General features: G+C 43.7%; 1 protein-coding gene across 4 annotated transcripts in view; it reads right to left on the reverse strand.

Annotated features, from left to right (window-relative positions):
• The window catches only part of LOC311609424 (leukocyte surface antigen CD47), a 62637-nt gene extending 45369 nt beyond the window's left edge, over nucleotides 1-17268 (reverse strand). For 3 of the 4 annotated variants that reach the window (XM_084802520.1, XM_084802519.1, XM_084802518.1), the window contains exons 1-3: nucleotides 17083-17268; nucleotides 4110-4457; nucleotides 3030-3086 (exon numbers count right to left, since the gene is read on the reverse strand). In XM_084802520.1, coding sequence (XP_084658646.1) covers nucleotides 3030-3086; nucleotides 4110-4457; nucleotides 17083-17128 — 451 coding nt within the window. In that variant the 5' untranslated portion in view covers nucleotides 17129-17268. The remainder of the gene's footprint in view (nucleotides 1-3029; nucleotides 3087-4109; nucleotides 4458-17082) is intronic. The other variant, XM_084802521.1, reaches the window with a different exon arrangement.
• Between the last annotated feature and the right edge of the window lie 62 nt (nucleotides 17269-17330).

Below are 17330 nucleotides of genomic sequence, written 5' to 3' on the forward strand. Positions count from 1 at the left end.
AAATACTAGATCATGGAAAGACAATGCCATACTCTTGTTATGATGAAATTAATGTCATGAAACTGTCTATATTATCAAAAGTAATTAACAGATTCAATGCAGTTCACATCAGAATCCCAATACTATTACTTAAAGAAATAGAAACAGAAAACAAACAAACAAACAAAAAACAACCCAAGAGTCTACATGGAACTAAAGGAGATCACAAATAGCCAAAGCTACCCTAAGGAGGAAAGTTTAGCTGGAGGTACTGTAGTTATACTTCAAATAGTACAGAGCCACAGTGATAAATACAGAAAACAAGTTAGAGAGATCAATGGAACAGAGTAGAGAAACCAACAAAAGTTTCAAAAATATGCAGTTGAAAAAAAGACAGTACATCCAAGAGAATGGTGATGGCCAAACTGGACTAAACTGGATATCTTCAGATCCATTCTGTTCACCCTGTATCACAAACTCAGCTAGAAGTGGATCAAACACCTTAACTTAAAACCCAAGTCACTGAAATTTCTAGAGGAAAATATAGGGAGTACATCTCCAGATACATGTTTAGGTAAGAACTTTCTGAGCGGATCTCTAACAGTGCAAGAACCAGCTCCAAGAATCAACAGACGGAATAACGTAAAACTAGTTTCTGCACAGAAAAAGAAAGCATCAGCCAAGGCAAAAGACAGGATACAGAATGAGAGAAGACCTTTAACAGCTATACCTCAAATTGGAGGCTGATATCAGAATTTACAAAGAGGGAAATCTAAAGGGAAAAAAAGAACTTGTCAATCAATAAATAGGCACAGAGTACCTGAAAGAGGCAAAGGGACTGAGCGAGAGGTTACATTAAAAGGAGGGGATCAGAACTAATGGGCATAGTGAGATGAAGGGGCAAGAGAATCTACTAAAATACACCTTGAAAACACCACAATCATATTTAGCACCTTGTATGCTAAATTAAAAACTAAAAAAAAGCCACAATTTTTTAAAAGAGAAAATGCTGCAGCACAGTGGCTCCAGATCCCAACAAGGTGCAGAGAAATTAGGTCACTCGTGTTGCTGACAATAACGTAAGAGAGAATCTGTTAGTGGTTTCCTTAAAAAGTACGCATACACTTAATGGATAAAAGTGGTTTCCTTAAAAAGTACGCATACACTTAATGGATAACTCGGAGACTGAAAAGCGATCAAAATGTCTTGCAGAGGTGAGTGATCAAGCTGTGGGACAGCGATGGCGTACACCTGAGTGGAAAACCCACTGGGTTTGTATGTGTTATGAACATGTGTTACACTGTGAAACAAGCAAGAATAAACACGGTCAAATACAAGAACTCCACTGTGTTGAGGGCATCATGCCGAGTGGGCATAGCTTAGAAGGTCATCTGTTATTCACTGATTATAATTCATGTATGTTCCTTATAATCCAATGACCCAATGACTCACCGATGGATCATTATTGAATTGACCAAGTCACAGACAAAGATGACACCTTAGTGCCTGCCAGGCAGGAATGCCTCCGTGGGAGTGACTGAAAGACTAGTGCAGAGAAGGCCGTGCCAGCTAAGTGTGATGGAAAAACAGAGCGCCCCCTGGCTCAGGAGAACTGCGAACTACTTGGTTGTGATATCATGGCACAGCTACGTAAGACGCAACCACTTGGCGAGGCTGAATTAAGGGTTCACAGAACTTCTCTGTCTCTGCTGCTTCTCATGCAGCATTAGTTAGTTAAATAAAATATCTAAAAATGGGTAAAAAAAAAAAAAAGGCAGAAACGTCAAGCCTCTGGTAGAAGTTTTCCTGTATACAACAAAATTTTCTCATCTTAAGTAAGGCACAAAACAAAGTCTGTCTCTTAGTTGTGTGTGTGTGTGTGGGGGGGGGGGTATTTTGAAAACAAGGACAAAACAGCTATACACAAAATAAATAAACTCTATCTTCATCTCAAACACCCCCTACTCATCTCCACTCCACTTCTGGCTTTTTCAGTCTCAAGCTTATGTTTTTGTTTTGTTATTTTTAAGTTTTATTCTCAGTGACCCTCATCGCTGTTTCTGATGGCTGTAGCCCTTTCCCTCACATGAACCTATCCACTCTCTCAGAAGACTTCCAACCAGATATGGAATGACCTCTTCCTGTGCAGGCTGCTGACTGATTAAACTGTCCTGAAAGGCAGACATTGAGGAAGAAAGGAAGGGAAGAAGGAAGGAAGGAAGGGGAACGGAGGGAGGGAGGGAGGGAGGGAGGGAGGGAGGGAGGGAGGGAGGGAGGGAGGAACTTAGAAAATCTCTTTAACGCAAATTAATATCAATCATAAATTTACAGTATATGTGGGACTCTGCAGAAAGGCCTTCCAAATTCTTCTTGCCTCCTAAGCCTTTCCTTAGCCTCTCAGCAGCAGCAAGCAGATACCACACAGAATAAACACCCCAAGAAAACAAGATTTTCATCCTAGAGGTAGGCATCTTGGACTCAGTATCTCCCACTCAGATCTTCCACGATGACATGGTCCTGAATCGGGCATGTAACTCAGACTGCCTGGTCTCTAATCCTATGTCAGAATGTTGAGTCAAGGCACCCTCCCCCTCTCAATCTGCTAATTGACATTTTGTAATTTTAAAAAGCGAGAACAGATGGAAAGTAGCTGACCTAATTCAGCCCACCCAGAGCTGGTTCTCAAAGTGTCATCAACCCTGAGAAAGGTAATACACCTGGTGGCTTAAATAGAGCTTAAGATGCCCTCTTTAAAACTGTTTAAAAAGAAAAAAAAAGAAAAAAAAATCAGCCAGCACAGCAAAAAATAGAAAAGATAAAAAAAAAAAAAAGAAAAGAAAAAAGAAAAAAGAAAAAGAAAAAAGAAGAAGTAGAAGAAGACTGTTTACTTTAGATAACAGCATTGGTGTGCACAACTCACAAACCCACTCATGAAAAGTCTGGGCACTAGCACCAAGACTGAATTCAATTTGGTTAAGTTGAACCTCTCCTTCCCCAGTATGCTGGCAAGGGTAGCTAGTCACAGAAGCCCCAGGAATCAGCATAGTTACCTAATTTGCAATCTCCATTCTCCTTCTCATCCTCTGGGTGGTAAGAACAGTTTGATCCTTGGTCAAAGTTGAAGAGTACAAACAGATGAAATAACCATGAGGAACTTTACAAATTAATAGAATAATTAAAAAGTACATTTTGTTTGCAAAAGTTTGGTTTGGTTTGGTGAGGTGAGGTCTTGCCCTGGAGCCCTGGGTAGTCTGGAACTCGCTGTGTGGTGCAGGCTTGCCTCAAATTTGCAGCGATCCTCCTGCTTCAGCATCTGCAGTGCTGAGATCAGTCCTGGGCCATCACTCAGGTTTGGTACACTTGATGACAGCAAACGGGAACCCCTACTACCTCAATAGGAGTGTCCTGAGACCAAGAGGGAGCCACAGAACATGCAAGCAAGTGAAGGCAAAGCGAGTGGATTTTACTGGGAGGTTGTGTGGGATAGAACTCCTGGAAGCCACCAAACACTCAGCTTTTATTAATGGTCATCATTTTGGTTCAAAGGAATTCCTATTTCACTTTTCTCCTTTCCTCTCTCCACTTGCTGTTGTTTTTGAAATGGGGTTTCCTCTTACTCGGGCTAGCCTCAGACTTGTTATATAGCCAAGGCCGGGCCTTGCTCCTGAGTGCCTGGGCTGTAGATGTGAGGCAAGTCATCTGGCTACTTAGTGTGCTCTTTCTCTAACAGGGTTAGTTCATCAGGACACAGGAGGCCTTTACACAAGTCTTGGGTTTTACTTTGACTTGCAGGTCTGTTGTCTCTTGCTCTAACAGAGTACTCAGTGAGGCGATTTATAAGCAGCTTAGCTGGGTTCCTGGTCCTGGGGCTAAATCCCACCGCATGCTGCTGGCATCTGCTCAGCTTCTGGTTAAGGGTGTTTGTGCTACCTCAAGACATTGTAAAAGGGCTGGATGAAGCCGTGTGCGTGGGCAAGAGACTTGCTCTCTCTCCAAATGACTAACCCACCTGGCCTGAGGAATGCCTTAGTCCATCCTAGCGGCTTCTTCACGGTCTCGCCTCACAGTACCACCACAGTGGCAACCACATTTCAACACAAGTTTCAGAACAGGCAAACTGCACCACTTACCCATACGGTATTTCAGCTCTATAACTGTTTGGCCTTGTCTGGACAATTCTGTGACTTCACATGTATAGTTTCCCACGACAGCATCGGGCTTATCCATTTTCAAAGAGGCATCGCCTTTCAGTAAGTCCGAGACTGAGATTTTGGCGCTGGTAAAGTTAGCTACTGCCATGGAACTGTTCTTGCTTCCATCGTAGAAGAAAATGTATGTTTTGTTGAACTTCCATTTCACGTACATATCTTCAGTACTTTGTGCCTCCACATTAAGGACCTTGCAAGGGATGACGACAGTTTCATTGCATGAAGTGTACTCTACAGAGTTGACTTTACTAAACAGTAGTTGAGCTGAGCCTGGAATACAGACACAAAAATATTTCATTATGATCTACATATGCAACGTATTATCTTAGGTGTTTTACAAACCCTTAAGATACAGAAAAACACTTCAATTGTTCATTTAAGCACGCAGTACAGGAACGAAGTAAAAAACAGCAGCAAATTATATGCACACCAGCTAGTAACTTTTCTCTATACAGTCTTACTAATACAAGGTATACATTTACCATGCATCTTGACGATAAGTTTACCAATTGGTTGGAACATGCAAGGGATAGTATCTAGCTTTGGAGGCTTACTGATATATGTAGGAAAAGACTGTCTTTACTATGAGAAGGTTCTGAATAGAAAGCCAACTATTCTATCTGGGCTCAACTCCTTTACACATCTTCTAGATGGAACTTGCTAAAGTGATATGAAATTTATCTCTGCATTCAGGCTGCATAAGCAAAAAAAGAAAAAAAAGTGGCCAGTTCTATTATACTTTAATATACAAAGCAACTGGAATGAATCAAATCTTATCTTTCCAAGAGGATGGAAAGCCTTGGAATACTAACGAAGAAAAAAAAAGTTCTCTGTGGCTGTTTCCCACTTCAAAAGAGACAGCAATAGATATTCTGTATGCAAGTCTCACAAAGGATTACACACAATTGAATGGCATTTTCCTACCCCCGACATTTCATTGAATCCACAGAACAATTCTGAAATGTGGATTACAGGTATTGCTTCCTCCAGTAAGCCATATACTACTCCAAAAAGCCAAGAAACAAGTTGAAACCAAGAGCAGATGCCACTACCTAGTAGAGAATATCCCTTGGTTCTCTGGGATAAGCCACCCCTGACTGCTGTACTATAGACATGGCTCACACTAGACTCAAACGGCGAAGATGTAGCGAAACTCCAGTTGTAGTATATGATGTGGCCATTTATCAATGCTCTTCCCTAAGTAGTTTGTTGACTTTTCCTTCAAAACACAAAATACCAATGAATATAAAACATTAACCCTGTTAATTTTTAATATTTCCTCCTTCTATGTAAACTTGAAATAAAATCAAGGGCATAAGATGGTACTATAATTATTAATTAATACCCATCAGTTTGAATATAAGGATCTCTCCTGGACTACAATCTGGACTGTGTTCAAGAAGACTCAAGCACAAGTCCTCTGCAAGGCATGCTGGATGCAGCACTCAACAATTCATTTGTCTATAGCACGGTTTAATAAGGAGGATGAGTGCAAACAGTGGGCGAGTTCCTAGAACACTGGGGAGCAGCAGAGGAGAAAACATCTAAGAAATGCTCCCTAGGCAACACCATGCTGCACAAACACAGGGCACTGGCGTAAAACTCAACATCGTGGCATCTGCTGTAACGAGCTGGGGCCTTCCGGACGCTCCTGGCAATGAGCCACCTGAAGCAGCGTCGGGGGCATCCACGGCTCACCTTTCCCAGTTCTCTAGATGTTGAGCCACCCGAATATTAGGAAGCCCCAGGCAAAACCTGAGCATCCAATTACATTCCCTACACCCTCGGAGTTTAGTGTTATTTCTCTGGAGAAAGAGCCACTGAGGGCAAGACACCATAGTGCACAAAGACAGATAGGTGGGGGAGGGGTGACATCACAACCAAGGCGAGTGTCAGAAAATACCTGTGAAGATTCTGAAATGGACAGAAAGTTCCCATTGTGTCTTGTCAGCAGCGGGTGCTGGGCACTCCCTAAAAGACCTGCAGTCATGAGACCCTAGGCAGGCTCTACTGCCACTGACTTCAACTTGGGTATCTGCAACTGTGCAGGTTGTTGGAGTTAAGAGTCATGCACAAGATTTTTCTACAGAGCTAGAGATTTTGCTTTGTAATGGATTCATACCTCATGGAAGAGTGTTCCGAGCAATATCAACTTTAAAAACAACTAGAGACACTGCCCAATTTCACAACCCACTAACACATTCTTGCAGTGTTCTAGCTTGCCTACAATGTGCCTGCTCTATCAATTTGTCTCCTTTGTCTATTTGCTCAATTTTTCTTTAAGGAGTGAAATTAAAATTTTGATGTATGTCCATTTTATAGCAGCATGAGTCATTTCAAAGTTTAAAAATGATATTCGTATGAGTCATTTCAAAATTATTCTTTGCCAGAAGACACAAGTGAAGGGCTCAGTCCCCCTGTGAGATTCCTCACATGCCCCCCCTCCAAATGTTCCCAGGTAAGAATGAGGTGGCTGGCAAACACCCCATACTTGTCTAGCTTGCTTGGGATATACCTCTTTCAAGGAACACATGAGGTATTAATCTCACTGTATTACTTCTTGTGGTAAAAACGCTTCATAGCTGATGGGATTTAAGTAAATTTGACCTTGCTAACTCTAGCCAACCTTTGTAATAATAACTAGTAAATAAAAGTAGCCTCCATATATTAAATACTACTTCTTTAGGTACAAACATGTTATTAAAAACAGTAAGCAACACCGTCTGATATGGCTCTTTATCTCCTGAGGAATACTGACTAACATGAGGAAGTAACTGACTATAAATAACGAACATCAGAAAATTCATACAGATACAACATGCTATAGCAGTCTTACTCCCCAGAGCAGGGGAACTTAGCCAAGGATGATGCCAGAGTTACAGGCAAACTACCAAATGAACTGGGGAAGGCTAACATATCAAATGGCAAAAATTATTGGATGTCACAACTTCCATGAACACAGCACCAGCACAAACCTCCCCCCAAAGCCAGTCTTGTGCATAGCTGTGCAGTGGCAGAGGTCTCGTCCGTTTGTTACAGCACACGTGTGCAGCTCAGAGAGTTAGCGACACATTGGGCAGTTGTTGGGAAAGCCTGGATGGAACACTGACTGGATGGAGGGATGTGATAATGAAAAAAAAAAGCGGAACTTATCTTTCAGGTGCTTGGAATCCTCATATGGGAAATGTAATCGGGTTATACAACACAAGGTCCCAAGTGTGGCTCTTTCTGAAGCCACAGGCCGAAGGTCACTCTGTCTAGCAGGTTTCTAAGAAAATTGACATTGCTACTGGACAACAAGACCTTGCCATTCAGTCACTGCTCATCTGGGCCCAGAAAGTTTTTAAACATCCCATGTAAAATTTCCCCCTTTTCATGACTCTTAGACAATTCACCTTCTACTTCTCAGGCTGTTCTCCCTGGCAGCCATCTCTCCCTACTTAACTGAAATGGAGTCCCTGCGGGAAGCCGGAGGCTTATAACACCTCCCACACAGACTCACCCACAGCCTCAACCACCCATAGGTCTCCCCGCTCCCTTCCAGAAGTGAATTCTTTCACTTGGAGCTTCTTTCCATTGCTGAGCCTAGCCCATCATCTAGAGAACCCAGGAACGGCCCAGCCTCCACACTTCCATTTCTGAAATATTTTTAAGTCATCTTTTAATAACTGCATATGAAACAAAATTTAAAAGGCCCACACACTCATCTCTCTTTCCCAGCATCCTAAGATCTATGTGCATCTCTTGACCTCAGTGTACTCCCAAACTCTGTGTCAACAGGACTCCACTCTGCACACTGTTACCCTACTGTTCCTCCAGCTCTTCCTCAAATCATCAATGACCTCTTATGAATAATCCAATTCACATGGTTCATTTTGTCTTGACTTCTCTATAACTATTGAGCCAGGGAGCAATTCCTCATTTATTTTTTCCCCCTTACTTTGTCCCTCTGCCTTTAATATACCTTTTTATTTCTTGCACCTTGTCCTAGCTTTTAAAAGTTAGTCCTTGGTTCTTACTAAATATCAATGTTCCTAAAGTGTGGTGATTTTAATGAGAATGGATTCTTAGGCATCTCTGTTTGAATGCTGGATCCCTAGTGGGTAGAACTGTTTGGGAAGGATTAGAAGGTGTGGCCTCATTGGGCGTATGTCGTTAGGATGGGCTTTGAGGCTTCAACAACTGGAACCACCCCAGTTGACTCTCTCTGTGTCTCCTGATGCCGCTCCAGCAACCATGCCTGAGTTCTGCTACTATGCTCCCCACCATGATGTGCATGGACCGCCCCCCCCCCCGTAACTGTACACAAGCTCCCAACTAAATACTTAAATAATAATAATAATTTTCTTTGGTCATGCTGTCCCATCACAGCAAAAGGACTAAGTAACTGAGTTTTTGTCTTTTGTTTGTTTGGTTTATCCACCACCACCACCACCACCGCCCCTAGGGCAGGGTTTCTCTGTGGAGCCCTGGTTGTCCTGAATTCTCTCTGTAGACCACACTGGCCTCAAACTCACACAGATCTGCCTGCCTCTGCCTCCTGAGTGCTGGAATTAAAGGCATGCAGCACCACGCCCAGCTAAGTGAGTTCTTAAGGAATAGTAATTAAGACAAAGTTTTCATGGTCAGCAAGCTCTTGCCAAGCAGTCCCCTTTACTCCCATAGTTTCAACAATCAACACCAGGCCCCACCTCTCTTCTTAACCAATGGTCTGTAATGCATTCTACAGAAAGTTACTAGAATCGTTTATAAATTAACAGTGTCCCAAAAGTTATATAATACTTTATTTCCCAATCTTCACCATATTTACAATTATCTACCAGTTAATCAGACTTGGACCCAGAAATCATTCTAGATTTCTATCTCTTTCTGTAGGCACAGGAAAATCTTGTTGAGCTAACCTATTCAATAGTCTCTAAATTGAAAGCCTGTTGAATGAATGAATTACACCCTTACCCTTGTCCCTTGAACCACTGCCAGACTTCCAAACTGGCTCCCTGCCTCTGTCTTCCATACTGTTCCATGACAATGCCAATGCGTTTTCCACAGTCCTCAAAATAGCTGTTCTAAATGCAAATGTGTACTCCTTTGCCCAGCGACACCCCATCACCCTTGTTCTCAAGCCAAATTCTAAGCACATTAGCACAGGAAACAAACAAGGTCCTTCGAGACCTTTTCCAGCCTCACATCTTTCTTGTTGTTATTCTCCATTAATTAATTAATTTATTTATTCACTTTACATCCTGATAAAAGGCCCCCTTCTCTCTTCCCAGTCCCCCTCCCCCGACACCCCTTCCTCCATTCTCTCCTTTCCTTCTCCTCAGAGAAAGGGAGGTCCTCAAAGGGTACCAACCCACCCTAGCACATTACATGTTTGCAGGGCTAAGCGTTTCCTCTTCCACTGAGGCCAGACAAGGCAGCCCGGTTAAGGGAACAGGATCCAAAGATAAGCAACAGAGTGAGAGAAGGCCCCTGTTCCAGCTGTTGGAGAATCTACATGAAGAACAAGCTGTCCATCTGCTAAATATGTGCAGGGGGCCTAGGACCAGTCCATGTATGCTCTTTGGTTGGTGGTGGTTCAGTCTCTGTGAGCCCCCCCATGGGCCAGGTCAGTTGATTCTGTAGGTTTCCTTGTGGAGTCCTCGACCCCTCTGGCTCCCTCAATCATTACTCCAACTCTTCCATAGGAATCCCCTGAGTCCCATCTGATGTTGGGCTGTGGATCTCTGTATCTGTTTCCATCAGCTGCTGGGTGAAGCCTTTCAGAGGAGTTATGCTAGGCTCCTGTCTATGAGCACAGCAGAGTAACGTTAATAGTGTCAGGGATGGGTTCACTCCCATGGAATACATGGTTGGCCATTCCCTCAATCTTTGCTCCATCTTTATCCCTGCACATCTTATGGGCAGGACAAATTTTGGATCAAATGTATTGAGCAGGTTGGTGTCCTTATCCTCCACTGGAAGTCCTGCCTGGTTACAGGAGGTGGCTACTTCAGGCTTCATATACTCTGCTGCTAGAGACTCAGCTCGGGTAACTCCCATGGACGTTATGGGGCCTCCCCTGGGTCTCTGGCAAGGTCCAGAAATAGCCCTCACCTCCAATTTCCATCCTCTCACCCTAGCTCTCCCTACTCCTCATCCCCACTCCTGCTCCCCATGGCCATCCCCTCTCGTACACAGTTCCCTCCATCTATCCACCTCCAGTGCCTATTTTACTTCCCCTTCTGAGTGAGATTCAAACATCCTCCCTCGGGTTTTCTTTGTTACTTGGCTTCTTTGGATCTGTGGATTATGGTGTGGCTATCCTGTACTTTAACCAACCTCACATCTTGTACTCTCATTTCTAATCCAATCTCCCATCACAATGGCCTTCCTTCAACCCCATGAGTGAGTAAATGTGCCCTTATAAACATGGCTGAGCAATATGGATCCCCAGCACTAGGAGGACCACATCCTCTGAGCATAGAGTATATATGCTGTGGTTAAGAGCACACACACTTTGGAGTCACACCTCACATCGTAGGTGTAGAACCGTAGGCAAGTTGCCTAACCTGTGTACTTCAGTGTTCTTGTTTACAATGTGTCCATAGCAATATCTACTTCATGGAGATTTTGTGAAGATTTTATGAGATGAGCATGAATTATCTTTCACATACTTTGCAACTGTATAATAAAGCCATAGTAACTGTAGCCTCCTTACTTTCACTTTTCTTGTCATAGCATCATTGGGATGACAATTCCTCTCCCCCTGCCCACTCTCAACTATCGCTCAGCTGTTGTCCTTTCTTACTGATCTTTGCTCCCTATTCAGATGTGCTCACTGTGCTGTTTTACACATCTTTTCATTACTCTGAGAAGGTTTCACTGGCTTCCCAAGACTCTTTACAAGCATCCAGAAAGGACTCAATATATTTTTTTGAATACAAACTTTAAAGTAGACATTTTTTTTAAAATCCGAAAAACAAAAAGAAACAAGAAAGAAAGAAGGAAAGAGAGAGAGAGAGAGAGAGAGAGAGAGAGAGAGAGAGAGAGAGAGAAAACTTTACAAGACAGAAGGGAGAGGAATATCTTCAGATACCCAATGTTTCTATCAAGGTGTTTGTGAACTTGCAAAGCTGCATGTTATAATTTTTTTTTAAATCAAGTGTTTATATGGATAGAACGATTCCCCCAAAAACCCACATGAATGTACTTACGAACGTCCTTAGGAGGAATTATCACACGTGTGTTCGAAGCATGAGCAGAAGTGTATTTGGAAAGAAGGGACACAATACTTACACTACCTAGACAATATGTAGAGAAAGAAAGAAAATAACTGAAAGCAGAAAATTATTCAGGTAAGCTCTAGGAAAGGAGATTGGAAAGATGGCTGAAACAATCTGCAAAGTCTTCCTTGGATGTCATGCTGAGCAGTTTAGCCTTGACAAGGGAAAGTTCAACTCAGGTTTACTTTTTAACTCTAAAAAAGGCCGCATTTTATAGCAGCATGAAAAGGGGATTGAGGGCAGGAAGGGGAGAAGGGAGACCCATTAAGAACCAACTGCAACAGTCCAGGTAAATGACAAGGAGAAAGAAGGCCTAAAAATGGCATTAAAAAAAATCAAAGCGGCAAAATCAACAGAAGTCAGATGTGGGAGGTGAGGGATATAAAAAAGGAAAAATGAAAATTGGAAACTAAAATAGTCTGTGAAACTAGTTGGTTGTAGATAGATTAATTATATGGAAAAGAGACCGGAGATTTAGGGAAGTTATCCTTTCAGCGTTTCAGCCTCAGCCTCAGCATTAAACGTGTCAGTGGTACAATGAAGTAACTGTGTCCAGTAGATCCCAGGATATATGGCTTTGGATTTCAAAGAAAAGGTCAGAGCTATAAAGACTTGGGAATCAGCAGGACATCCTTGGTAGCTGAAACCATCGGCATAAGGAAGACTGACCAGAGTCCTTGTAAAGCAAACAGCAGAGAACAAAAGTTTGGGGACATCAATAGTCATGAAAATAATACTGAAAAGGAATAAGTCAAAGGAGAGACAGAAGTGAGAGAAGCAAGAGAGGCAAACAAACGAAGCCACCATGCTAACATGGCAGACTCCAAGGCAGGGTTAGGGTTCACATGGACAAAGGAGATACTCTATCTACCACATGTTAAATAGTGAATTACCAACTGGGGACTAAAAGGTAGCTTCTCTCTACGTTAACGATGCCAACAACAGACAAGTGGGGATCACGTGGAACTTGCGCTTGGGAGGTGATGAGAAGGCAGCAGTAGTGGTTCTTTAAATAAACCTCACACAGTTGGAAAGCAGAGAGAAAAGGTCCAACCAGTAAGCCTTGAGATGAGGACAAGGACAAGGATGTTTTGGATATTCTTGGGCTTCTGTTTTCTCTTTTATTATGATGTAAAACTTGATAATGGCTGCAAGCTCCAGGGAAGGAGTCAATGGCGGGGGCAGGCTGTAGGATCCAGGGCTGAGGAACAGGCGCCTGGAGCAGGTCTCTGAGGTGAAGGCTAAGAAAGACGGGTAGCCAGGCGGGAGTGGTGGCGCACGTCTTTAATCCCAGCACTCAGGAGGCAGAGGCGGACCACTGTGAGTTCAAGGCCAGCCTGGTCTACAAAGTGAGTCCAGGACGGTCAAGGCTACACAGAGAGACCCTGTCTCAGAAAAAACAAAACAAAATAAAACAAAAAACAAAGAGGGGTAGACAGACGAACGAATGAGGTTCTTCTGGAGTGAGCTGAAGGACGGGGTGAAGAGGCAGTCTATGAAGTAAGGGTTAATAGTGGTGTTGGGAGGGCAGTGGGAGGCCAAACGCCACCCCACCATTTTCCACAGAGGAGTAAGAAGTGAATTATGAGCTTGGGGTGGCGTTCATGAACGGACTGAGAAGCCCCAAGCGCTGCTGAGGTAACTGATGCAGATACCAGCTGGCAGAAAGTACCTTACAGCTCTGCCCGTAGAATGGCCTATAGCAGGAAAAACTTGGGTCTGAGACTAAAATTAAGTGAGGACCAGAGGAGGATAGAGTCAAAGCTCTCCTTGGTAGATGCTAAAATAATGATCCAAGGTACAGTGGGGAGCCCCCAGGTGAATTCAGTCAGACTCAAAGCAATCCTGCCACATTCACTGGCTGGAAAGCGTCCTTATAAGTGGCGCACGCCTTTACTCCCAGCACTTGGGAGGCAGAGGCAGGCGGATTGCTGTGAGTTCGAGGCCAGCCTGGTCTACAAAGTGAGTCCAGCACAGTCAAGGGTACTACACAAAGAGACCCTGTCTTGAAAAACAAAACAAAACAAAAGAAAAACAAAAACAAAAAACAAAAAACTAGAACTAGTCAATGTAAAATTACAAGGGTTGTTGGGGCAGTTTACTGTCATTTATAGCCAGAAGTATGACCTTATCATGAACTGAAGTACACCACGTACCACTGCAAGATAAACACTTTTTTTTCCTTCTATAAACCACACAGTAAGTTACTAAGAGACATACAAGTCTAAAATGTGTTTCTATGCCTTTAAGAGTATTGTAGGGAGTTTAGGCCAGGCACTTGTTGAAAAATGACCACAAAGTAATTTTTCCTTCTTGCATCTGAATTCTCTTGACCTAAACCTCAAAGATGGGGGCTGAACAGATCCCAAAGTTTGTGCAACGCACCATGGGTGTGGAGTGAAATATTAAAAAAGGGGGCGGAGCTTCTCATTTCAGATTCAGTGCCAAGGGACCAACCACAAAGAAAGAAACTCCACGTCTGCAGGCTTTGTCTAGGGCAGCCCTTCTCAACCTGTGGGGTGGGGTGTGGGGGTTGGATGAACCTTTCACAGGGGCTGCATATCAGATATCCTGCAAAGATATTTACATTACGATTCATAATAGTAGCAAAATTAAAGTTATGTAGTAGCAACAAACAATTTTATGGTGGGGGGGGGGATGCGGGGGCGGGGGGCGGGCGGGTGACCGCAACATGAGGAGCTGTATTTAAAGGGTCACAGCGTCAGGAAGGTTGAGAACCTCTGGTCTAGGGAAAGAAGAACTACATTTGCTGAGTGCTGTTTCCTTCTTCTGTATATTACACTGAGTTTAGCAAAATCGAATCGACAATATTATTCTTGTTCTTTTTCCAGCAAGTAGCTGCCCTGATATGCAAAGAGAAAGTAACTTTATAACTGGGTACACATATGAGACGGAGCCACAAGCTGTAAAAATTATAATTTTGTGTCTTATATAAAAGGCTATGACAGAAAAAAAAAAAACCCTCAAAGACAGGTAAAATGATTCTCCATCAATGCTAGCACCAAGAGAACACTGCTGAAATAAAAACATGAAGTGTGATGACTTTGTATTTAGGGCATATTTCAACGGAGGGGGTGGGTGTCTCCTCTTCCGCCTTTAGAACATGGCCTTCCAAACTTCCATGAGCACTTCAGTGATGGATATTAGCCATCTGCCAAAACCCAGATGACAGCAGAAATGTCCCAGTGTAGACATGTAATGCAGTGCATGAGCACGTTGCTCCAGACTGCTGATGCAGCCCCACAAATAAGGACACACACAGAGGCATTTGTTTCTTTAAAATGGCAACTTGTGCTTTAAAATAAGTCTTCAAGAGAAAAGAAAACCTTTTTATGTCAGCAGCTAAATTACTGCTATATTTAGATAACAAAAACATTTTAATTTAATCATGTGCATGCCTGCCTTTTTAAAAGTCACTTTGAACAAAGGAAAAATCGTTCAACCATCAAAAAAAATATATTGGTTCATATACACAATTGACATTATTCATTTAAGGCTCTATTTACTAGTTAGTGACTACCCGGAAACTGCGATGCTTTTAAAGGAAGTGTAATCAGACACACCGAGGAGGAATACAGACATTCACTCCGTATCTTTTAAACCATTACAGAGGGCTGCACTGGGTTTTAATTGGCTGAAGGGGGTGGTAGAACCCCACCCACTCTCCTTTTACCACAGAGGTCACTGAAACTGTTAAGATTAGAGTGATGTGGTCCCCTGGCTGCCGGCTCATTATAAATGAAACTGAAAACAAAATCAAACTTCAGCACAAATAAACGTTAAACATCCATGACTCTCCTACTCATTCGAGATTGTCAATCAGTCTCCCAGCTCCCTTAACAGTGCGAGCGTTCTGAGACTGCTAGCTTGTTTTCATACATGTTCTTTTGAGCCTACATATGATATACACACAAAAGTCCACTTTATCTTTGACAAACGTTATCACTTCCTAATGTACATTGGCCTAACAACTCAACAGCATAATGCCTGAATTCTGGGGTTGTTTTTCCTTCCTAGTTAATAGCAAGCACAATAAAAAATAGTGTAAGTTCTGAAATTTGCAGCTCCTTGTACACTCAAATGTGTTAACATTGTACAAAGTGAGTGTTAATTACTGTTATCGTAACTATGGCTAACAAAGGCCTATCACGAATTCCTATCACCGAAACTACCATCCCAACAATTTTGTTTTTTAGTCTCCTTGAGTCAGGCTCTTTTCTTTTTAACATAGTATATGGTCTATACTTTTTACTCTTCAGACAAACAAGCTTTGCCATCCATCGTCTGAAATAGCAGCATCTTATTACAGATTTGTATCTGGCTCAATATGAAAGCTCTCTGATTATACAACAGGTATTTGAAAACAGTGTTATAAGGATAGCGATGGCAACAAGCATAGTAAAGATGACTGGAACTGGAAAACATCTAATACCACCAATTTAGATAACACAGACCTTTATTATTATCTACAACATCCAGGATACTTGGGGAGGGGAAATTGGTGAGCAAGAAATTAAAGGCATCTTGGAAATGGACCCAACACTGGCCTTTATGAGTGGTACACTGAGGTTAACCATCAGTTTAACGTTGAATTAATTTACCATCCAAAGACAAATTTAACATTTACTGGTATCCTGCTTCAAGTCTGTTCCTAATCTTTAAAAAAAAAAAAAAAAGTTCGCAGAGGAATCGGCGGGATATGAAGCCTGACTTGACGGGCAGAATATGGTCACAAAAATCCTACTCTTTCCTCGGCTTTTTACAAAGGAGATACACGTTTATAAATAGCAAAATACTTTACAAAAGAGAGGGGGTACATTCTTGGCATCTAAGGACAACAGTCTGCTGCATACGTATTTTGATTCGTTATTACTGTCTTTAGACCACTGGCTAAATTAAAAAAAAAAACAAAACTTTAATCTACATTCGGAATATATTAAAGTGCTGGCGGGGGTGGTGGGGTGGTGGCGCGGGTGTCACGAGAAAGTGTTTCCAGGAAGCTTGTTTTTAGGATTCAAAACAACCACCAGAAGACGCGGCCAGGAAAATCTTTGATAAATGCTGGGTGGAAAATGAAACTTAAGTCCACCGTGTCCCCTCTGCTCCAGTGCTTACACCGTAGAGCAAAAGCCTTTCCAGTCGACTTCACCAAAATGCGCACTTCATTACAAGAGGCCCGGTCCTCCCACTCTAGTCCTTCCACCCCAAATGCTGCGGGAAAGCACTAAGTAGGGAGAGGGGTGCAAGAGGAGGGGTTCCCTGGCAGCTGCCCCCTCGCTTTCTTTGCAGTTCGGCTCTGCACAGTTGCGGTTGTTCCCAGTCTTTACGTGTGCGCACTGGAGAGTGAGGAGCTCCAGCCCGATCTCCCCAGGGGAAAAAGGGACTCTGGAACGAGAGCAGAGGGAGGTGGCAGGGGTGCCGAGGCCCCGCGGGGCCCTCCCACAGTGGCGCTCGGGGTGCGCAGGGCCCGCGCATCCCGCCACCCTCTCTCCTCTCTTCTCGGCTCTTTTCCGGGCGCCGCCTGGCCGGCGGGGGTGCAAGCCCACACTCCTGCGGGGGCGCCCGGGTGCTGCGCACCAGCCCGAGAGCCGGGATCCCCAGCCACTCACCGCAGCAGCAGGAGCCCAGCAACAGCGCCGCCACCAAGGGCCACATCTCCGCGCCGCCGGGGGGTCGCCGCCGCAGGTGTCTGGAGCAGCCGCCGCCTCCGCTGCCTTCAAGGGAACCGACCAGCAGCGCCGCCGCAGCAGTGACAGGCAGGAGCGGCCGCCCAGGCTTCCCGGGTGCGCGCGCGCGCGTGCCCGCCGTCCCGCGCCCGCTCCCACGCCCCGCGAGCCGCGCACGCGCACTCCGCCCC

The sequence above is a fragment of the Acomys minous genome (assembly GCF_964271855.1).
Source record: "Acomys minous genome assembly, chromosome: 11".
NCBI lineage: Eukaryota > Metazoa > Chordata > Mammalia > Rodentia > Muridae > Acomys > Acomys minous.